The 23,530-nt window shown below is 41.2% G+C and overlaps 1 protein-coding gene across 4 annotated transcripts in view; it reads left to right on the forward strand.

Annotated features, from left to right (window-relative positions):
• The window catches only part of PTPRC (protein tyrosine phosphatase receptor type C), a 102,531-nt gene extending 85,268 nt beyond the window's left edge, over nt 1-17,263 (forward strand). For all 4 annotated transcript variants that reach the window (XM_010982197.3, XM_010982198.3, XM_010982199.3 and 1 more), the window contains 13 exons: nt 570-606; nt 704-801; nt 1,680-1,805; nt 3,557-3,714; nt 3,924-4,059; nt 5,671-5,820; nt 8,698-8,788; nt 10,052-10,185; nt 11,108-11,242; nt 12,633-12,755; nt 12,972-13,150; nt 14,751-14,886; nt 15,676-17,263. In XM_010982197.3, the coding sequence (XP_010980499.3) occupies nt 570-606; nt 704-801; nt 1,680-1,805; nt 3,557-3,714; nt 3,924-4,059; nt 5,671-5,820; nt 8,698-8,788; nt 10,052-10,185; nt 11,108-11,242; nt 12,633-12,755; nt 12,972-13,150; nt 14,751-14,886; nt 15,676-15,951 (1,779 nt within the window). In that variant the 3' untranslated portion in view covers nt 15,952-17,263. The remainder of the gene's footprint in view (nt 1-569; nt 607-703; nt 802-1,679; nt 1,806-3,556; nt 3,715-3,923; nt 4,060-5,670; nt 5,821-8,697; nt 8,789-10,051; nt 10,186-11,107; nt 11,243-12,632; nt 12,756-12,971; nt 13,151-14,750; nt 14,887-15,675) is intronic.
• Nucleotides 17,264-23,530: the final 6,267 nt, after the last annotated feature.

A 23,530-nucleotide genomic window follows, 5' to 3' on the forward strand; every position in this document is an offset into this window, starting at 1 on the left:
AACACGTCAACACATGGCCGTCTTCCCTGCGTGTCTCTATGTCACTGTGTCTCCTTTCTCTTACAAAGACACCAGTCATTAAATATAAGGCCCAACCTCAGCCAGTATGACCTCATCTTCCACAGAGACCCTAATTCCAACTAAGGTGACATTTTGAGATTCCGAGTGGCCATGAGTTTGGGGCAACATTATTCACTCTACTACACACAGTTTATGTAAAGTAATTAGAAGGATTTAAAGGATCTAGGATGCCTGCGTTACGCTTCTAACTTGCTGCACCAGCCCAGATGAGGAGAACGCCCATCTAGTTTTAAAGATTGTTCAAGGCATATAACAAAGACACATGAAGGTTATGAATACTGTTTGTAAACGCTAACTAACATGTTTGGCACAGTTAAATACCTGATCGTGAGTTTAAAAAAATCCCCCTTACAATTGGAAACTGCGGAGGGAAATACACAACCAAGAAATGGTGGATCTAAAGCAGCTGCTTCTGTTTCACAGTTTGACATGTGAATGAATAATTGAGGGCTCAGTAAATGACATGTCTTTGTGTGTGTTTTGAATAGGGCTTCAAAGAACCCAGGAAATACATCGCTGCACAAGGTAATTTATCTGCAGGTCCAATATTCTTTTTGAAAAATTGTTCTATGGCACTTTCAAGAGGACACGTCTTACCAGGGTTTACTTGCTCACCTCCCAGGTCCCAGGGATGAAACCGTTGATGACTTCTGGAGGATGATCTGGGAACAGAAAGCCACAGTTATTGTCATGGTCACTCGCTGTGAAGAAGGGAACAAGGTGAGGACTTTGAAGATTCATTGAGGGAAGGCCTAGGGCCTCGAGGTGGAGGCTGGGGTTAGGAGAAGACAGTGCTGAGTTGCGTTTTGAAAAGTCCTGTGTGTATGTGCTTGATGACAAAACAAAGTTCTCTATTTTAATCAGTATGACGTTTTATTTAAATTTTTCAAACATGTAGAAAAATAAAATACATATGTATATATATACATATATACAAGTAAAATGTAGATGTTTCTGCTTAGCTGGATTTACGAGTGATTCCTTTTTTGTTGCAGTGTTACTATAATTATAAAATGTTATCATTACAGTATTAAGTTCAGTACATTTTTTTTTTTACTTTATTACTTAAAAAAAAAACTTTTTTGTAGGGGGGTGGTAAGGTTTATTTATTTAATGGAGGTACTGGGGATTGAACCCAGGACCTTGTGCGTGTTAAGCACACACTTCACCCCTGAGCTATACCCTCCTTTCCTAGTTCAGTGCATTTCTGTGTGCTTATTTCACAAGCACTTGTGAATCGTGACCTTGGGCAGATAGATGGTAGTCCGTGTAATGTGACTTAAGGAGGCACGAGAGCCTCCCATCCCTCAGCCTGAAATGACCCACGTGCCACCACATCATTTCTGCAGACCACTGAGCAAGTCCTTGTTTAGTCTGCAGCTAAGCTGGGAAGATCACCCTTCTGCTGGGTAATGTGAAGGAAACCCTTCAGGGCAGTTAGTGGGAAATGGAATACATTTTCAGCATCACAATTTAGAGGAGAATATACAAATGTTTGGAGAATTTCAAATGATACATGTTTGCTTTGTTTTGTTTTACAAAGAATGCTTAATAGAGAAAATCGCTTAACTGAATGATGATTATTTTTTTAAATATAGAACAAGTGTGCAGAGTACTGGCCGTCGATGGAAGAGGGCACCCGGGCTTTTGGAGATGTGGTGGTGGAGGTCAATGAGCACAAAAGATGCCCAGATTACATCATTCAGAAGTTGACTGTTACACATGTGAGTTTGCTCTGTGACATAACTTCAATTTTCACACGTTGGTCTAAAAATGTAATTACAGAATATTAGATGTGAGACATTAGCATACGTCTGGGAAATTCTTTGTAGTGAAATACAGGAGGAAGAGCTGGGTTAGAGCAACAGCACAAGCCAACGGGGTCAAGGTAGGTCACTAGTGAAAGCAGTGTTCACACGGCGCCACATCAGGAGCTGATGACGCCGTGAGCCTTGGAGAGTAAAGAAAAGAGGCCATTAAATGTGTTGAATAAATGAATAAATTACTGAATGACTGACAAAAAGGATGTCTAGCCTCAGTGGGTTTATGGAAAGACTATTTATACAAATGGCAGACAGACTACTGTAAAAGTAAACAGTTCTATCTCTGTAGGGCAGAAAAAGTGTTGAATGTTCAGTTCAGGGGCCTGTCAGTGAGGCCTTCGGCGGTAGTGAGAACGGAGGCCTTCACGTGGATTATGTGGTGCTGTTCCTGTGGGAAGTTCAGGCCTACGGAGAAGGGAAGTTGAGCAGAGCCCGCTCGGGCCTGGGGGTGGGGCAGGGCAAGTGCGGCGGCCCGTGGCGTAGGTTTCTTCTCAGGGTCACGAAGATGCCCTGTGATCAGCTGGCGGTGATGACCTCACAACTCTGTGAATATAGTAACATATATAATAAAATATAAAAAAGAACTTCTGTACTTTCAGGGAATGAATTTAAGGCATGTGAAAAATATCTTAATAAAGGTGTTGAAATGGAGGTCATTATAGATAAGGCTGAAATTTTCTCTGAATTCCATTTATAGAAGGTTATTTTCAGTAATCTAAGTTGCATTTCCATATGGTCCAGATACATCTTCTGCAAGGAGAAGCAGCACGTGCGTGTTTCTCCCCAGGCCTCCTAAGACTCCGGTGGCATCACCAGTGACTGTGCCCTCCGAGGGCTGTGACTGTCCCAGCAGGGCCCGTGACTGAATGCACGACGCCCCGCGCCGTGAAGGCCTCCCGTGCCAGGCCTGAGCGGAGGCCCGGGCCGGTCTGGTTGCACTGGTTCGCCTGCCGTTACTGCTCGGATTAACTCAGTCGTTTCCTATCTGGACAATTGCAACCGCCCACGCTCTGCTGCTCCTCCTGATGTTTCGGTGGAGGTGGTTCTTCTTGACTCCTGCTCAGAGAACTATGAGTGACGCCCCTGCTAGTGGCTACCTTGAAACTGGGGCAAATTTGAGCTGTTATTTGGGGCTGCCTGTCCTCAGTTCTCTCTCTACAGCCTAAGTGGACCTTCCTAATAGGAGAATATAACATTCATCAAATAATTAATCAGACTTTCTTCCATGACAGTAGTCCTGTTTGCCTACCAAGCAGAAGTATTTCAAACAACTGTGAGAATGGCTTTTAGTTTATATCTTTTAATACCCCCTCCTCCCACCAACCCCCAGTTTGTGCGTGTGTGTGTGTGTGTGTGTGTTTTAAATTTCTTTGCTTGTTTTGGTTTGGCGGCATGAAAGCTCCTGGCAGTTTCGGCTACCCTTGCCACACCTCACTTACCTCCCTGGTAAGTAACTGCTTACTGGTCGGTGCCTGCCAGTCCTGCACGATGGCTCAGTTCCTAGTTATTTGTTGGAAAGGAAAATGTGATCATGGATGAAAAGAACTTGCATGAGGAGTGTTCTGTACTGGCCTTCCCTTCCGCCTATTTTTGTCCCATAGTTTGCCTTGAGAAAAGCAAATCGTCTAAAAGAAATATTATCTCCTGACTAGAAAAAAGAAAAAGCAACCGGAAGAGCAGTGACCCACATTCAGTTCACCAGCTGGCCGGACCACGGGGTCCCGGAAGACCCTCACCTGCTCCTGAAGCTGCGCAGGAGAGTGAACGCCTTCAGCAACTTCTTCAGCGGCCCCATCGTGGTGCACTGCAGGTAAAGGGAGGCCTGCTCCCGCGGCGCCGGGCTGCTCGGATCCGCGCCCCGTGGGCTGGGAGGGCCGTTGCCCCACTTCTGCAACTGCGATCCTGAGAAGCAGTCTCGGAGGAGGAACCTACATTGTTTTCTCTGCGTCACCCCGGTTGGCTTTTCCATTCCTTTTCCTGCCACACTCACGCCTTCAACCGTTTCCTTTGCTTTGTCAGTGCTGGTGTGGGACGCACGGGCACCTACATCGGGATTGACGCCATGCTGGAAGGCCTGGAGGCAGAGAACAAGGTGGATGTCTACGGCTACGTGGTGAAGCTAAGGCGCCAGAGGTGCCTGATGGTTCAGGTGGAGGTATGTGCTCGCCCGCGGCCACTGGCCTCACCTTTGCCTTCTGATGTAAATCTTTTCGTGGCGGGAGAAGTGATCTTAAAGGAAATCCAGATTCTTCTCAACCTGTCATTGAAAATAGTTTCAATTTCCTGAAAACTAATAAATCATTTGGTAAGCACCAATCCCATTAGAAGCATTTTGCACTAGTGGCCACAAGAATTGTGGAAGAAAGATGACTGTAAAGTATACTTTAAAAAATAATGAAATACTATTTACACATATCAGACTGGGAAAAGGCAATGCCAAAACCCGATTTGGCAGCATCTCATAAAATTGAAGCTAGCGGGACAGGAGACTAGAGGACAGTGGCTAAGAGCCTGGATTGGGGAGCTAGAGCTAGAAGTTTCAAATTGTGCTTTTTATTCTTAATACTCAGCACCCATTTACCAGTTTTTAATGTTCCTGTGCCTCAGTTAAGTCATCTGTAAAATGGAGATAATGACAGTATTTACCTAACAGAGTTATGACGCAAAAGGTAATCGAAGTAAAGCACTTAGAGAGGCCCCTGGAACGTGCACGTGGTCAGTAAGGGATGGTTTTTATCGAAAATGCCTGCACTTGACCCGGCAATCCCACACGTGGGCTCGTACCCAAGAGAAGCGTCAGCAAACACGCACAACCAGCAACACGCAGGCGTGTTCGTGGCAATCAGCACTGTTAGGACAACAGCAAATGGAAAGCCTTAAATATGTGTCAGTATAGGAACGGACAAACAGAAGGTGGACATGTGGGCTCTGCACAACGCGCGCTGTGCTGCAGGGGACGCGAGATCGTGTGGGTGGGTGCTCAGATGGAAACAGTAAGTGAACGTGGCCACAGAGCGAAATGTATGCAACACAATGTGTGTGACTGTTAAGGACACAGACACGTACGATGCTTACAGATGCAAAGATACTGGTGTAGAAGCATGAGAGCAGGCTGCCCACCAGAAATGATTTCCCATGGAAAAATAAAATAGAGGGGAAGGATGCGGCCAAACCCGGGAGACCAGCGGTGGTAGTTAAAGGGTCTGGGAACTCATCAGAAATACGTCATTTATTTGAAAATAGTGGATTCAAATATGATAAGAGGTTAGGAGTTGTTAAATCTGGGCTTGGCGTATTGTGCTTTTTTAGAATAACTTTCTCTGTTCGAAAGGTTCCAGAAAACTCTTTGAAAAAATGTTCTGTGGAGCAGCAACTTGCTTTTCTTCCTCTCAGATATAGCACGCAGTTTATTATAGTTTTACATGTTAGTGATTTAACTTCCTGACCCAATGCTAGTTACAGAGGGAAGTGACACGGCGTCTAACTGTTCGTGATAAGACGTAAGCTGCGTGCTGCACGGCAGATGCCTGGCCATCTACCAAGCAATTTTTTTTCCTGGAAAAATCGTCTGAGATGGAACTTGCACATATCCCAGAAACCTGTGACAGCCAACTTCCACAGTATTTAAGTGTCACAGACACCAGTTTTCTTTTCCACCCATTGTCATAATACGAGCAAAATTATGGGAATGTATAGTTTATTTAAATATGAGTCATAGGATGGTAAGTTATCAATTAATCATCTGTATTCTTCCCTGAAACTGCAGGCACAGTACATCTTGATCCATCAGGCGCTGGTGGAATACAATCAGTTTGGGGAAACGGAAGTGAACTTGTCTGAGCTGCATTCGTATTTGTGTAACATGAAGAAAAGAGATCCGCCCAGCGAGCCGTCTCCGCTGGAGGCTGAATTCCAGGTAGTAACCGTGATAAAACACCATTAATGACAGCTTGCACCTCTGTTTTCCAGTGCTGGTGACATAGGTCCCAGATGGGAACCTCCCGTAATGCAGAGCACAGATGAGGAAACTGAGACACAGAAAGTTTAAGAGAAAATGCCTGAAAGCACACAGCTATTATGATTTGTTTCAACCTCGAAATCCGACTTTACAGCCAGCATTTTAATCATCCCTCATTAAGCTGGTGTAAAACAAAGTGTCAGAATAATAGTATGTGGCCACAGAGCTGGCCTGCCGAAGGCAATGCAGCATCTCACCTTTAAGAACTACATCTGGTTCTGGTTTGTAAAGGAAATAATTAGAGGGGTTTATGACTGCTTGGGAGGGTGAGCTGGCTGGAGCCGGTAGACAGAAACTAAAGGGTAAATACACGTGTCCTAACCTGTTTGTTTGGCAATTACTCTGAGAACTAACCTATGATTTCAGAGAGTTGGCATGGCTCTCTCCAAACTGTTCTGTTGTCAAAAAAATGTTTTGTAGCTTTCCTCTTTCCCCTACGATTTTCAGTTTATTGAACCTTTCTCTAAACTACAAAGCTGGTCAATTCGGAGAGTTTCACAAGACCAGGAATGTGCTTTTAATCAGACGCAGAATCGCTTAATGTTCGGAATCAGAGTGGGGCGGGTGGGGGGTGTGGAGGTGGGCACGAGATAACCACCAGGTGACACCACCCACCAGAAGACTGAGCTGGGGGGCAAGAGCTGGCCGGCCACCAGCGTGGCCTTCCCTAGGGGGCTGTCTGATTGTCCTCACTCTTTTAGCTGGTAATTCAACCCCGTTTAATACATTAACCCTATACGCATACACTGTTTGAAACATTTATACGTTTAATTTAAACATTCATATGTAAAATCACTAAAGGAAAGGGTAAATTCTTTCACTGAGCAAATATGATTGAGTCTGTGCTCTGGGCTGTGTATAATCCTATACACAAGAGCCCAAGTGATTTGGAGGTGGGCGTGGGGAGTAAGTGTCCTGCAGAACACAGGGAGTGACCACAACTCTGAAAGAAACAGGGAAATGAGTCCATCTGAGCAGAAAGGGAGGCAGGAAGTGAGCTGGAGATGCAGTCTGATCGGCAGAATAGTGACGGAAGTTGAGGCGGCTCGTGTCTGGTGGCCTGGCCTGGCCTTGCTGTGGCGCCTGGTCACAGGTAGAGAGCTCAGTGGCGCGGAAGCGAGTAGGGAAAACAGGAGCTTGTGCTTGAGAGAGAGACGCATGCGAAGTCGTCACAGCAAAGTGGGAAAGCCATCTCCCAGCAACGGCGGTAGGGCTGCCACACATGACGGTGGGATCATTTGAAATTTATGGTCATGAATTTACGGAGAGTCATTCGGTTGTTTTGTTTCGTTTTGTGTTTCTGATCCCTGCAATGACACTGGAGTTAGGGGTGGTGTATAGTTGGGTCAAAGCCATCTAGGATTTTTTTTAAAGTGACCAATTGAAAGTTGGGAAGCAAAGGAACTGAGGGTGTTTGCAAGTGAGTGACATAGTGTGGACACAGAAGGACACGGGGCATGTGGAGGAAGCAGCAAAGACAATGTACCAAGGGCTGCGACAGGGCTGCAGGGGGCTGGATTGGAGGCACTAGGATAGGAAGGGTAGGGATGGCAGAAATCATAGGTTTTAAGGTGATGCAATGTTTGGAATGAAACTTACGAAGGTAGAGTGGAGAATGTGGATGACTGGGGAGCTAAGAAATGAAGACACTGGAGCGTTGATTCAAAACAAGGTGTCATATTTTAAAACTATGTACACAATACATACACACACACATATATGCACACAAATATGCATGTGTAATCTTACCAAACTGTGCAGGACTCCCTCTACTTGGGTTATTCATCCACTTGACAAATATTTATTGAAGCTATTTATTGGGAAGAGAAGGCTGCAGGCAGGAGATCTTCCAGAAGAAACTGACATTTAAACTGATATCTAAAGGGTGAGGAAGTCAGCAGAGTGACAAGAGGGGTCATGGTGGTCCAGGCAGGAAACACCCGTATGAGTTTGCCGAGAATCAAAGGACAGCTTGGCTCCTTCCAAGGATTGAGGAAGTTGATTCGGCTGCAGTGCAGAGGGGCCCAGCAGGAGGTGAGGCTGGAGAGGCAGTCAAGGGCATGACCTGAAAGGCTTTCTGTGTTGCACAGATGTTGGAATCTTCCCAAGGAAGCTGCCAGAAGCCTGAGAAGGGCAGTCTCTGTTTTGTGCGTTAGAAGGATCAGAGCAAGTGAGACTGAAGATCAAGAGGCCACTTAATGATGTTTTCAAGGGAGGAATCAGAGTGGACTAGACTACGTAGGGAGAGAGGAGGGTAGGAAGACTGGAGAGCTTTACCGAGAAACATGGCAGGTCTGGCCGACTGATTAGCTCCTGGAAGAGCAGCCAGGAAGGCTTCACGAGATGACGTGCTGATTATTCCAAGCATGAGCCTAGACTTCTGCAAATGCTTTACCTGGAGAACTTACTTGGGGCTATTTAAAATAATTCACCATTGCTCTTGCAATGCGGATAATAATCACCATCTGTCCAGTGCTTTCCACTTACACAAGAACAAACCATACTATTTGGCTATCTGGCACCTATTAGCCAGGGAGCTTATTCTGTTATATAATTGTATATTTTTAGTTCAAACCAACCGCATCAAAGTACTAAATACCTGAGCAATTAAAAGGAAAAATTTCGAGGCAAACGTAAAAATTGTGATCTTGGAGAAGGTATGCAAATTTCACAAAACTTGATGAAGTTATTTTTTGAGTGTCTTATGCTACAATAATAAACTAAGCCAATACTTCTGTTTTTAAAGGAGTTTTCCATGCTTTTCCTTTCCTTCAGAGACTTCCTTCGTACAGGAGCTGGAGGACACAGCACATTGGCAAACAAGAAGAAAATAAGAGTAAAAACAGGAATTCTCACATCATTCCATGTATGCTGTTTATTTGATTTTATTTTTTGTACCAGATAAAGTTAAGCTCACTTTTGGATTTGTTTAACGTGAGACACACACACAGATGATCTTGAAGCAAGTTTTTGACATTTGTTTGACAGTAGAGGATAGTTGTAGGCTGTTTAAATTTCAGTTGTAGCAAATACTTTGGACTCCAAACATTTACAACAGACTTTGGAAAAGTGGTTCTGTTCAGTGTTTTTCTTCTACCAATTCGTTCAGAACTGGGTTGTCAGAAAGACGTCACTTCTGAAGCTGGGAGGAAAAAAAGGCCAAGTCCTCTTACCAGTTCTCTCTCATCTTCAGTTTACTTCAGTTATTTACTCCAGAGTCACTGCCAAATAGCAAAACTGCACTTTTTGTTCCCTTGCTCTTCCCTCTTTATCCCTTCCTGATATCAGGGAGGCTAAAAGTAGGTGGAAAGTGTACTGTAAACTGTCAGTCATCAAATTTAACAAATCAAACTATGCATCATTCTCAAGACTTGAATTCTGCTTTATGAGTATATTGCTAGGACCACATCTGGTGCAAGTAGAATTTTATTCAGCTGCATTTACTAAAATTAGCATGGAGGAAACGTAACCCAAGCCAATAAACCAGACAACCAAATAAATCGGATCATGCATGGTTGACCTACTTAATTTCTGAAAATGTCCTTATGAATATAGCCTAGAATATAGAAATGGTGGTGCTATAGCTAATCAGGTCATTCGGCTAGGCCATTATAAATGAAAGAAACTGAGAAATACTGAGAAATAATGGATGGAATCATTTTCTTGATTAAGTAATAATTTATCTGAGATACCCATTTAATTAAGATTGTTAATTTAATGTTAATAGGATATCATTGGAAAATTAGGTTTTTACCTAAGGTATGTATTTTCTTAACTTATGTATCTATTTTTAAACTTATATCTGGCAGAATGATGAAATTCCATGGAAAATAAAGTATATGCATTGAAGATTGAATAGTTACACGAAACTTTATGACTCCTATTTGCTTAACATAGAGTTATGTTCTATGTTTTTTTTCCTGGAACTCTCTTGGGACCTCCTTTTTATTAGACTTTTAAAAAGTAATTTGTTAATCAATAAAAATTGAAGAGGATCTCATTCCATGTAGATCAATATATTTACAGAATGCAATCTATTGCTTCTAAATTACTTTCTGATTTCCATTTGACAATCAAGCAGAGATCTGGTCTTTTAAAGAAAGACTGACTCCTAGTTTGCTTTGCGTAGATGACTTTAACAGGGTGCCACTTCGACACGAGCTGGAAGTGAGCAAAGAGAGTGAGCACGATTCAGATGCGTCTTCGGACGATGACAGTGACTTGGAGGAAACAAGCAAATACATCAATGCGTCTTTTGTCATGGTAGGTCCGCACATTTCCAAAATCCGAGATCTAATGCTTTAAACAATATGCCTGTGTTATCATGGCCCTGCATGAAATGATTTTTATCAAAGAATGGTGAGCTTGACCACAGCTAGGTATTGATGGACACAAAAGTCTCAATTTTCATATTGTATTTTAACTTACTGAAATACTTAGATGTTAAAGCTTAATGAGTTGATATGAAATAAAACAATGCTATTGCTTACAATTTATGACAAATACGACTATAATTTATAAAATATTAAATTTGAGCAGAAACTAATGTTTGAAAATGCTTGTATTTACCCAGATAACCCAAACTGTAAGTAAATCCAAATTTGTATATTTGTAGAGTTAAGCATTTTTCATTCAGGTTATTTGAATTATGAGGTGGGTCTGTTATATACCTTTTCTTAAAATGCACTGAGAATTCAAACAAGGAATTTCAGTTATTCGGTAAATACTTTTTGCACATAGGCTCAGCTGGATTTCTTTCTTTCCCCAATTTTCCTAAAACACACATTCATAGAATACGAGTTTAATGATGTGCTCTCATGAGAATATATAGACACAAATTAGAGACACAAAGATAATTTGAAATGCTCTTGCTATTTTTTTTACAATCACATTAACCTTTTTTAGAGAAAAAATGGTACTTGGGAAGGAAAATTTGGTTCATCTTCTAAACTAATATCTTCCAACGCTGATTCCACATTCTTAGCCCAGTATTGTAATTAGCTAACAAAGCACCTCACATATAGATGTCACATTATCGCGTGGACCTAAGAATCTTAATATTTTTATGTAACAGCATTGATATCAAATTAAGTGACTACATTTCCAGATGGTTATTTTAATGCTGCACTGTTCTCTCGTCAGCAGGAGTAACCAAGTCTCACCTATTTTATTTCACTTTTCTAAGAGTTACTGGAAACCGGAAGTGATGATTGCTACTCAGGGACCACTGAAGGAGACCATTGGTGACTTCTGGCAGATGGTAGTCCAAAGAAAAGTCAAGGTGATTGTTATGCTGACAGAGCTAAGGAGTGGAGACCAGGTTGGTACTTTTAAGAATCTCTTTTTAAAAATTTTTCCATCCTAAAATGTGATTTCTTCATTCTTGGATTACTTGCTTGATGGCTACACCTGTCTCCTTTTGAACTCTTTGTCGCACAATTCCATTGGAAATTCCCATTTTCCATCCAAGCATCCAAGCACTGGCCTCTGAAGTTTTGCATCCGGATCCAACCTTCTCTCCTGTTTGTCCCTCCTCAGCTGCACCCACTGCTCACAGATGACCGGCAGCACCCGAGGACCACCTCTGCTAAACACAACAGACACAGCCGCGTTCTCCTTCTTTTTCTTCCAAGATGAAAACCAAACTCCTCAGTCTGATATTCAAGACCCTGAACAATCAGGCCCTCAAATGTCTTTCCATTTTCCTTACGTTTCTATGTTTTGCAGACTTTCCACTCTGGTTAAGGAGGTTTACTGGCTGAATCTTTAACACACCATTTCTGTTTTTATCACTGAGTCTCAATTTTCTGACATTCCACATATCTCAAGTTCTCTTCCCATGTTGATCCCATTCTCCTAGAAGGATAAAACTCCTGAAATATGCATCTAAATCTTGTCTTCTTTAAACCCGTGGAACATTTATGGTCCTAAAATTCTGCAGTTGGTGGTGAGCTTAAGGCTTACTTCGACCTTCCCCCCCAGTGCCTGTTACCTGTGCTGGGTGCTCCCCTTAGCACTGACTTAGCAGCATCTTCCTGGCGGTACATCTTAGTTTTAGCACCTAACACGTTATCTGACACATGTTAAAGCTATTTAATAAATATCCTCAGAAGCGTGTAAATATATTGCATGCTTTTTCTCTCCCTCTTTTCCCTGGTTTCCTACCCCTGTCCACAGAAAGTAGCTTTTTTATTTTTATGTATTTTTTTTGAAAAAGAAATGTTCATTCAGATTTCCAACATGGAATTCCAGCAGTCTTTTCTTTCATCTAAGTTGCAAGGGCCAGAAAATGGAATGGGTGTGTTGTCAGCAACGGTGGGGCTGTAGTCGGTGGAGAACCATTTGCAGAGGGAAGAAACCCTTTTGTATTCCATCTGTTCTTCAACCTGACCCCTTCCTAGGATGGCAGAGCCCTTCTGTCGTCCTTCTGGGGTGTCCTGGCCAGCTCGGTGACTCCTCCGTTCCCTTGATTTACACCAGGAGACACCACGTATGTGGTGAACGGATGTCTAACAGACCTCAAATAGATTTTAGGTTTTTGTGAGTAGGTTTCAATTTTAGAGCACAACTAGTCATTTTGATTTAATAGAACAGAGGGAAGAAAAGAGAGAGAGGGAGAGACAAAGGCAAAGGCAGAAAGGGGCACTCTGAACACTGAGGAGGCAAACAGAACGCTTGTGTAGATGTTGAAAGCGGTCTCCCCTCTCCAGGAAGCCTGTGCTCAGTACTGGGAAGAAGGGACCCAAACATGCGGAGACGTGGAGGTTCAGATGAAAGACACCAACAGATCTGCGGCCTACACCATCCGCGCGTTCGAACTGAGACATTCCAAGGTACAGAAACGGGTTCAGGAGGATGTGTACCGGGTGGACGTGACCTGGTAGGAAAAGCTCGTTCGTTGGGAAAACAAAGCAACCATCAACTGAATGTTGTCAGGGTAGATTTTTTTAAATGACTTAAATGAAAGTAACTATGAGGAACATGTGACCATCAAATGATCACATGGGCTGAGCTTGCTCTGAGCGTGTCCCCTTGACCTCCGCTTGCAGAGGAAAGAGCCGCGCACCGTGTACCAGTACCAGTTCAGCAGCTGGACGGCGGAGGGGCTTCCCGCGGAGCCCCAGGAGCTCATCTCTATGATTCAGAATCTCAAACAGAAACTCCCCAAGAAGAATTCCACCGACGGGAATAAGTACCACAAGACGGTGCCCCTCCTCGTTCACTGCAGGTGGGTGGGGTTGCGTGAGCCGCGCCCTGAGCTCCGGGAAGCAGCGGTTCACACCTCCCGTTGGATTCGACTCCGCCTGGTGGCCGCAGCGCGTGGCCGCAGGGGAGCCTGCACGGGAGTCTAGCTCTGCCCCCTGCTCCCGCAGCGTGCCTTCTGCAGAAACGCGGTAGAAACCAGGACAGCTCGGTGCCACACTGTTAGACTGCGAGTCCTTAGTACCAGTGTCGTGCCATCCCTGACGCCCCCGTGCCTAACGTTGAACCTGGGATGTCAAGTCCTCAGTAAACTAATGAACGAACAGAAGGATTCATGGGCAGGTAGATGGAGGGACGTGACGTTTTACTTCTGCCTCAGTGCATTGAGTCACTCCTTTAGGTGTCAGCAGACTCCAGAGGACTGAGTGCTTTGCCTCCAGTGAACAGCTCTCAAGTCATGTCTTAACTGAAACCTCAGTGTTTAGCAACTTTGATTTGAAACCCATCACCTGACTTTCTAAGCTGACCCCAAAGGCAAAGATTTGCATAATAATACTTGAGTTTATGAATTTCTGTCATGCAGACCCATAATGTTTGTCTGTGGCAGATACCTACGTAACCATCTCAAATAAGAAATACTGAAAGAAGGATGTGTGTTTACATAAAAATGTTAAGATAATGGAGACATGAAAAACAGCAAAAATGGGAAACGTAAATCTAGTGACATGCTTTTAGAATGTTTGAGAAAGCTTGATAATAATTATTAGAATTGCATATACTACAATCAAGCCCTTAGATATATACTACTTTTGGACATCTATTTTCAAAGGTAAAATTTACATGGAAAGAACGTGGAAGAAGGGAGATTTAGGCTTTAAAACTATATGTGCTTCTTAAGGTATGGTTGAATACCTACTATCTGTTCCTTGGTTATGAGTGAGGTTAAATGAAGTTCTACTGATAACATATTCTTTAAAATGAATTTTTAAAATAATGTAACACACCTTTCACAATTTGGAAAATGATTTGGTTGCCCTCTTTTTAATGAATAATTCCACTAGGCATCATTTTTCTATTGGTATGGAAGTCTAAACGTTTGTAAAAAAGCATTTGAGAGGCAGGAGTGAGGAGAAAAAGCATGTGGTCTAGAAATTTACGAAAGATCAGGTCCAGCATTTCTGGTTCCATCAGTTTCTGGGTATGGCTTTCTCTCCCCTAAATCTCAGTGTCTCATCCATCAAAGTGGCATTATGTTATTTGTTGTAACAACTTCGGATGTAAATAAAAATGCATTCTCATTCATAGACTACTAAATAGAAGAAAGTATATTTTTAAAGCCTGAGATAAACATGTTTTAAACTATAGGTCTGTTATATTCGCAAGTTGGAAAAGTTTGTACAAAAAATGCACTTAGCAGAAGTATTTTACTCCTAAGAGACTAGAATAAAATAATTACAATAAGCCTGCAGTGAAGAACATATTTATGTTTCTCTCTTCCAATTTTATTCCAATATCACCTTTTCCATAAAATGTAGAATTATTATTATTATTATTATTATTATTATTATTATTATTATTATTATTATTATTATTATTATTATTATTACCTTTTCTTCCTTTTATAGAGATGGAGCTCAGCACACAGGAGTATTTTGTGCTTTGTTTAACCTCTTGGAAAGTGCAGAAACAGAAGATGTGATAGATGTTTTTCAAGTCGTAAAATCTCTACGCAAAGCTAGACCAGGAATGGTTCCCACATTTGTAAGTATACGCCACCACTGGTGTTTAACATGCTTTGCGATTTTTCATGGGAGGGGAAGGTAATTAGGCTTATTTATTTATTTTAATGGAGATACAGGGGATTGAACCCCGGACCTCGTGCCTGGTAGGCATGCGCTCTACCACTGAGCTACACCCAATTTCCTCTCCTCTCCTTCCCTTTCTCCCTCCCCTCTGGTCCTCTCCTTTCATTCTCTTCTATTCACTTTTCTAGTCTTATTTTTTGAATTCCATTTTTACATCATAACTCACTTTGAATTGTTATCAGCATAAATAAGAAAACTAATTGGATTTTGCCAGCAATTTGTGGTGGCATTTCTGGAAGAATATTTCTTTAAATGCTCATTAATTTCCTAATTTCTCCAACCTTTAATCTTGTATCAAATTGTGTTGCCATGTAGCAGAACATCCCAAGAGGCCAATCTGGTGAAGCTGCAAAGGAGATTCTGAAGAGTATTCTATAGTCAAACCTTTAGATGCCTAAGGAGATTTTAAAGGTCCTTTGTGGGGAAGGTGTAGCTTGGTGGTAGAGCACATGCTTAGCATGCAGAAGGTCCTAGGTTCAATCCCCAGTACCTCCATTTAAAGATAAATAAGTAAACCTAATTATCTCCTCCACCCCTCCCCCCCCCAAAAACCCCAAAATGTTCTTTTTATGAAAACACACATTTATTCCACAAATAAATGATTAAGTCTTGGTAACTTTCATTTGATGTAAAAATAATTCCACAAACCTCTTTTATGTGATTTCTCCCTTCTTTCCTGTATTAGGAGCAGTACCAATTCCTGTATGATGTCATTGCGAGCACCTACCCGGCCCAGAATGGACAAGTAAGGAAAAGCCACCATCAGGAAGATACAATTGAGTTTGATAATGAGGTGGACAAAGCAAACCAGGATGCTAATTGTGTGAGTCCACCGGGCCCCCTGGACGAAGCCCCTGAAGGCAACAAAGAGGATGGATGCTCCAAACCAGCGAGTGGCTCTGAGGGGCCAGAACATTCCGCCAATGGTCCTGCGAGTCCAGTTTTAACTCAAAGTGCATAGGAAGAGGCATGCGGGGGCAACTCGCAACCCCATATGAAGTATGATTTCTATTTTTCTAGAAGTAGTGAGGCAAAACTGGTACACAGTGGATTCATGACATTCAAGGACCAACATTGGTGGGAAGTTTCTATTTTACAGCTGTAGAAAAATATTTAAGACAGTTTGGCTGAAGTATTTTGTACAATCTTGTGCTTATTTTAAAGTTTTTTCCATCATTCAGCCAAAAAAATCACCTCTTTGTAGTCTTTGTATGTGTGTGTGTGTGTGTGTGTGTGTGTGTGAAAGAGAGAGAGAGAAAGATTTCAGGTAAATCTATATGCTGTTGAGAAACTTTGCCTTTTTGGTTTCTTTTCTTTTTTTTTTTTTTTTTTTTTGAAGGAAAAAGACAAGACTTTATTCTGGAAATGTTAGCTTAAATGTCTATTTTTTTAAAAATCATGTCACGTGTGGCCTCTTTGTAAGAATAGCATGTACATTTCTAGAATGACCTCAAGATGGCCTCCTTGTTCTACCTAAATATCTCAGAGCTTCCTGTGTTACTTCTAGAAATAGATGTAAACGTAGTGTGTGTGTATAGTTACTACAAGAAAGTTAACTAAATTAAAATTTGGAAACCTTAGGTTCCATATGTTAGCATTTGGTTCAATATCTTTTCAAGTTTATTTAATCTAATTTAAAATTTTCAGGCAGGCCTATCTTGTTGTCCTCATGTGGCGGTTACACCTTTGCAACACAGATTAGTCTTTGTATAATATGTAAAAGTCACTGCTGCATAATTTTGACCCAAAATTATAGGTTTGTTGCAATTGAACTTAAATATCTTTAAACAAATGCATTTTCTATTAAATCCAGAGGTTAAAAACAGAGTCATGAAAATGTATTTGTGCTAAATATTTACATGCGAGGCCTAATATAGTTATTTTTTTATGGACTAAGACGTCGATATGAGACATAGAACATTGTATATGCTTATTTTTCATCGTACAGTTTGTCTTTGACTTTCATTAAAGTGCGTTTATCTTGAATTTCTCAAATGCTTAGACTGTTTTTACCAGGAATTGATGTCAATAATTACAATAAAATTCAATTATTATCTCTTTTTGTACATAATATTTTAGGCATGATAAACATTCACACATGGATTTTGGAAGCATGTATTGAAATATAGGCTCATGCAGTTAACATTTGTGGAGCAGCTCTGCAGGTCTCATTCTTTTTTTTTAAAAATCTATGGTTTAATTTTGAATCTAGAAAAAACTTCAAGAAAAATGGTCATTTTCAAAGGGTAATAAACAAAACTTCCTTTACTGAATTCTGCATCAGCCTGTTCCCTTAGCCACATGTTACCTTTAAGGGGGTTTCGCTTTCTGTGTCTTCACTATCCTGCCTGATTCTAAATCTCTCAACTATTGTCGTCAGTTGCTGCCTGATCAGCTCCCATTTGCCTTGTGATCATCCTTCTTATTCTTTTGTTCCTATACACACAGAATTAGCCATCAGTCCTCACAGCGTTGTACAGCACCTTGCCGTTAACAAAGACAAGAAGGGAGTTTTAGGATGAAGCAATCGTTTCTAATTTACCTTGTTTACTTTTATCTCTTCACTTACTAGTGAAAAAAGGGGATTGTGAACCATCCACTATCAGCTCTGGCAAGAAAGGAAACTTGCTTTACCCCTCTCACTGGCCGTGCAAACCCCAGTGCCTGAAGGCTGATGAGTTCCCATCGGAGGATGTGGTTGAAATTTACAGTCCTCATGTTCAGTAGACTAATGTCGTGTGTGTCTGTTTCTTCCACGAGCCGCTTTCAAAGCACAAACAGCAAACAGTCTCAGTTCTAAATTATCCACAAGTAAAGTTTTAGTATAGAGGCCTTAGCTGCCAGTGACACTTTCCAAAGATAGATGTGGGTTTTAGATGTGTGTTTTCCCATTTGACTCTGTCCTTTCAAGAAGACACAAAATGAATACTTAGATAACAGAGCAATGGGAATTTCTATTAGTTTACCAGAAGCAAGCTAGGCACATTTTTTCCCCTTGTGTGTGTGAGAAGTTGTGGTAACAGGAGGGGCAGCGCGGTGGGCAGTCAGAGGCTCCATTACCCCGTGAGAACACGTATCGCTCGGAAGTTGGGGCCCGTCCCACTGGAGCAGGGACTCATGTCTATGATTTTTATCTTAAAAAGGAAAAGAATACGTGAAGCACAGACCCATGTCTATGACCGGGGTGGCATTCCTGGGGAATCTGTGATGAGACATTAAAAATTCCTCCTCTAAAGTTTGGCACCGCCATTAGTAATTCCAGGACCTAGTCAGAAAAATTAAGCAAAAAGTTCCAACTTAATAAAGCCTGGTCCATTTTAGGGGCAAGGCTTGGATCCTATTGTATATTATTAGACAGAAAGAGACTGTGTCGCGTTCCATTTAAAGTTTGCTTATTTCTGGTGCTAAAATTCACTGGGAATAAAAGATACACTTAGCACTCTAAAAATTCAGCTCCCAAGCCATTCATTGTTTTTACATATGACAAATGCATATTTGCAGAAGAGAAATATACATTTTAATCTCTCTGTAATGCTAAGCCTGTATGAAGTGATTAGCTGAATGTCTTCGCAATGATTGTTTTTAAAGTGTAAGTGTCTCCTCAGAATGCAATGCTTGCACAGCGAAATTTTCATCTCTTTTGCTGTTTTCCTGCTAAAACACTGAATGTGAAGTTTATTATTTCTTATAACTAAGACTGGTCTTAATTTTTAATTTACACTGGAGATTAGTTAGCAAATGTTCTCATAGCACTATATTAGGCCTAAGGAAGTAGATGCAAACTGTTCTGGCTAATCGCAGAGAGTTTCTTGATGTGAAGACTTCCAGATGCTCAACTTCCAAGGAAAGGAATATCTCTTAGAATAAGTAGGAGGGGCTATGACTCACTTTCTTATGCAGGTTTCACAGCTGGAATGACCTGAAGGTTCTTCAAAGGGACACATCCAAAATTAGGATTTTTTTCATTCCCTGTTTTGGGTGAAAAGATTTATTCTGCAAAAGGTCCATTTTCTGTAATTTTTCTTTTGTAAGCCCCTTTATACTTCTCTTTCCACTTTCCCAGTTCAATACTAACCCAGTCAAAGGGTGTGCATCTTATATCACTTCTTAATAAATAAAAAAAATTATTATTATTATTACTAACATTTATCGAGGCACAATTCTTGCCAGGCATTTGATTCATTGTTTTACCTGTATTTGTTTCTCAAGACAAATTCTCCAAAGCACATCCTCTTAATATTTCTATTTTACTGATGAGAATGTGAAGCTTAGAAAAGTTTGGTACCTGGACTGTTCCAACACATCTGAACCAGCTCTTACTGGCACTAAAGTCTGTGTTTATAAGCTCCTGATCTTCTGCCATCCCCAGTATCAACTTTGTTCACATATTTTGAAAAATTAGTGGGGAAAAAAGCAGTCTGAATTTCTTTTATGTCTTTTCTCAATCCTGTGATTAGAACAAAAACAAAAATAAAACCACGTGTAACATATGCTCTCAACAACCCTGTATGCTCTAGTTAGCTGAGCTGAACTCACTCACAAGATTGAAGTGATTACACAAAAATAAACACACTCTTAAACACCTACAGGAAAGGGCTGTTCTCAGAATGCATGTAAACAAAGATCACTTCGTTCCCAAAGTGAGAGCCAGGAAGTAAAACCCAGCGATAAGTCACACATGTCATTGTTCCATTGTCTCTCAATTTGGTAATCAGAACAAATTCTTACTGTTAAGATCACATTTCAGTGCATTTGCAAAGGACCCATCAATCAGCATTTGAAACAAGTTAACAGGGTGCATAAAATGGAAACCACGTCTCAGAGAGTATGACTCACTCCTTCTCTGGTAAGTGAGCCCAAGGGCACTTGGTTTCTCTGACCTAGCTGTCCCCAAACATAGGATGCCAGGGACCTGGACACGGATTTCCTATGGAAAATGACACGTGCGTTTCCCTCTAGAAAACCAGGGCTTTCTTGATTCATGTGCATAATAGTAAAAGTGGGACCTCTGCTGCACTGTATTTAATTTTCCAGGAAAGGAGAACTTGTGGGGCTCAGTCTCTTTCAGGTATGATGGGCGAATCCTGCCATTAGGGGCTGGTGACCTTTCAAAGACTGAAAATATTGTCTTGAATTTTTACGGCTTGTGTAGTCTTGGCTGTGAGATGGAGAGAGGATGTGGCACCAGGGAGGGAAACACTCTGCCCACTGTCATCACACTGGATGAAAGACGGTAAGCAGTTGAGTTGCCCATTAGCACCTGTCCCTCAGCTGCTAACCCAGGATCCACACAGGGTTTCCTCACCACGTTCCAAGGTAGCTTCATACCGAGAATTTTTACTGGTAACCCACAATCCAGGTTTGTCATTAATTCAGACTAAGTTGTCCCTCATGAATTACAATTCATGACTTTTGTCATGCAAGTTAGAAAACAGAAAGGGATGAAACAGATGATTGCCTTTCTAGGAAACTGACATGGAGTCAATCCCTCTATAACGGAGGTTCCATTTACCTTTAATTATCTGCCTTCACTGCACTGACAGCTTAACTTAAACAGGGATGGAAAACACAGGATATGCAGAAGATTTAAAATTGCAACTTTGGATATTTTCATCGTAATTAACAGAAATTAAAAAAAAAAAAAAAGAAACTTGCTCACTGGCCAGCTGGTTCTGCTAAAATGAAACTTCCTCATTGGTATCTGGTGCCTGCTTTGAGTTACTCTGAATTGACTGTGGATAAACCTCCCATCATTTCTCAACATGGTGGTGGGTCTTCGTGGACATGAGCAAAGAACAGTGAGCTAGCTGTCTAAGGTAACACTCTGTGGGACATGTCAGCAATGGTTATTTGCACATCATCTTCTAAAAACGTGTGTTTTCTCCCCCTACCCTGTTCTTTCCCAGGGCAGTTTCTCTGATTAGGTTACAGGTCTTTAAGGAGCCATCAGATCTTTGCCTTAGAAGCTGCATCTGGACATGGCTCCCGTACTGTCTCGGAATGTCTGGTAACCCTAAAAAACGCTGCATCCTTCTTGGATGACGGAGGAGTACCACAAAGGATCACACTTAGTTCAACATACAAGAAGGGTTTCTTTCCGATAGCTAGAGTCATGTGAATTCCACGAGAAATGCTTATCAGTGACTCAAATGCAGTGAACTTTGGTCTGGATTTTTCAGCGTCTGTGCCAGGGTGTGGGTTTCCCCTAACATAGTCTAATGCTTCTCATCTGTGCTCACAGTCAGTTTTCGTTTTATAAAGTGACTTCTTAAATGAAACAAGTTATTTTTGTAAACAGAACATGCTTTGGCAGTTTTCTCTTTGTTTAAAGTAGCATTAAATCATGGAGGTCAAATTTCTCTTTGATGAGAGCCAGTGGTAAATAAACTCTATTTGTTCTTGCAGGAGGTAGCAAAATATTTATTCACAATTTAAATGCAGGAAGTTAAAAAAGGTCAAAATCAGTCAAGTCAATGAATGACAAATTTAGTCAAATTACTAAAATCTACTGTTTCTCTCTGCAGATTTTTACTAGTAGGTTTTAATTCAATGCCCTGTAGTCATCAGAGAACATATGAATTTCAGAAATAAAACCAACTTTATATTTATACAGTGTTCAAGGAAGAGATTGACTTTATTTAGGATTGCAAGATGACGCATTTTGTAGGCAATTCATAAGTCTATGGAGATTTACATATAAGTTATTTTTCTGGGGATATTATCTGAGGTTTGTGTTTTATGATTTTATGTAGCAGGTGAAGTTGTTACAAATGCAAGATATGCTTTGATGTGAATTTTCACAAAAGAAAACAAAAAAGAGAAGATAAGAACGGGGTGTGGTTGGGAGTTCTGGTTACCCCGTGGGGAGCTCTGGTCCTCATCCGTCCTGACCCTCTCCTTCTTTCTGTGCCCCCAGTTCAGACACAGGGACAACAGCATCAGCAGTTCTTGTCACCAGCCCGGCCCGGAAGTACCCTGCCCTACGGACAGTTCATCTGAATTAGTCAGATTCCTCCTCTCTCTGCTCCCACTTCCCCTCTTGGAGCTTCTCTGCTTGGAGCCACTATTATTTAAAAAAAAACAAAAAACAAAAAACTTACCTATTAGTACCATTAGATGAGCCTAAACTCGGTTCAGGACCACAGAATGGTGGATGGACTATTTCCTTTACTATCTTCCTCGCTGCTCTTCCCAGCTCAGGCCATCTCCTTGGGCTGATCATTTCATCAAATGTCACTGACCCATTTACTTCAAACGAACAAAAATAGAAGCCACTCACCTAAATTTTTCTTACCCGTTTAAGCATGTATTTCTACCCTTACCATCTTCACTTTCAGAAGAGGTTTCCCGTCCTCTTCACTAAACTCTTCATCTGTGGTCTTTGTGTTTTGTAGAATAAGTCTTGTTTCATAAAACTGATACGTTCATTATAGAAAAGCAAGCAATACAGAAAACATCAATGAAAAGTTAAAAAGCCATCCCGAATCCAGTGGAAAATTGGCTGAAGAAGAAAAGAGAGCTCACAGCACAAGAGCTACGATAGGCCTAAACACAGGGCAGCTCAGTCTCACACAAATGAGGGAGGTGCAAATAAACAGGACATTGACACGATCTTTCTTAGTGGGAGACACGCAGAGCGGTGGGGAGCGAGCCCATCCTGATCCCCCCAGCACTAAAGAAACAGCCCCAGAGCGGGTAGCATCCCAGCAGCCATCAAACTCACAGACGGATTTCCCCTTCTACCCAGAGACCCCACATCTCCAGATTTGTCTCCAAGAAATAGCTCTGTAGCTACAAAATGTCATGTGTGCAAATTATAATATCTTTCTCTGAATCAGGACTAATCACTAGAAACAGCCCAGTGGCCATCTGTAAGCTTCTGGAATAAGCTAAGTTTCTCCCTTTCAATGGAATGGAGCTTCCATTGGAATTCAACTGTGAATTTACCAGCTGGGGTTGAAGCGGGATGGAGACATGGGTTGGACTTGTACATCTTAGCATACTGTCTGAATTTTAAACTGTGAATCTATTACTATCTGAAAAACAATGAAAATTTTTAAAGTTCCCGAACGTACTTTCAGATATAAACATCACTGTGCTTTGGTGGCTATCTGTAGAAGTTCCCAAGAGAGGAAAGGAGGGAAGGAGGGACAGAGGGAGGAAAAGAGGCCAGAATAAATAAGAATTTTTTTTATTAGAAAAAACACAGAAAAAATTAGAATAACATAAAAATTTGAAAATCATAATTGGATTGAAAAATTTTAATGGATTATATTTAATCCAGTTGAATTTACTATAACAAAAGGAACTTCAATGAGTTGAAAAACATTTTAACCTATATTTAAATTATCTCTTTTTTAATACCTGCATTAAATTTAAATGACTTCACGTTGAACTTGAGGCAAACAGGGATCATAAAAACTTCAAAATGTTTTAACTTCACTTACTGTTCTTTGTCGTCCTGCAATTAAAGACAATGAATTGTCATATCCACACCTCCTTCAACCTTATCTTTCTCTACCCCTTGATGTGTTTATTTC

This window comes from Camelus dromedarius, chromosome 21 (assembly GCF_036321535.1).
Source record: "Camelus dromedarius isolate mCamDro1 chromosome 21, mCamDro1.pat, whole genome shotgun sequence".
NCBI lineage: Eukaryota > Metazoa > Chordata > Mammalia > Artiodactyla > Camelidae > Camelus > Camelus dromedarius.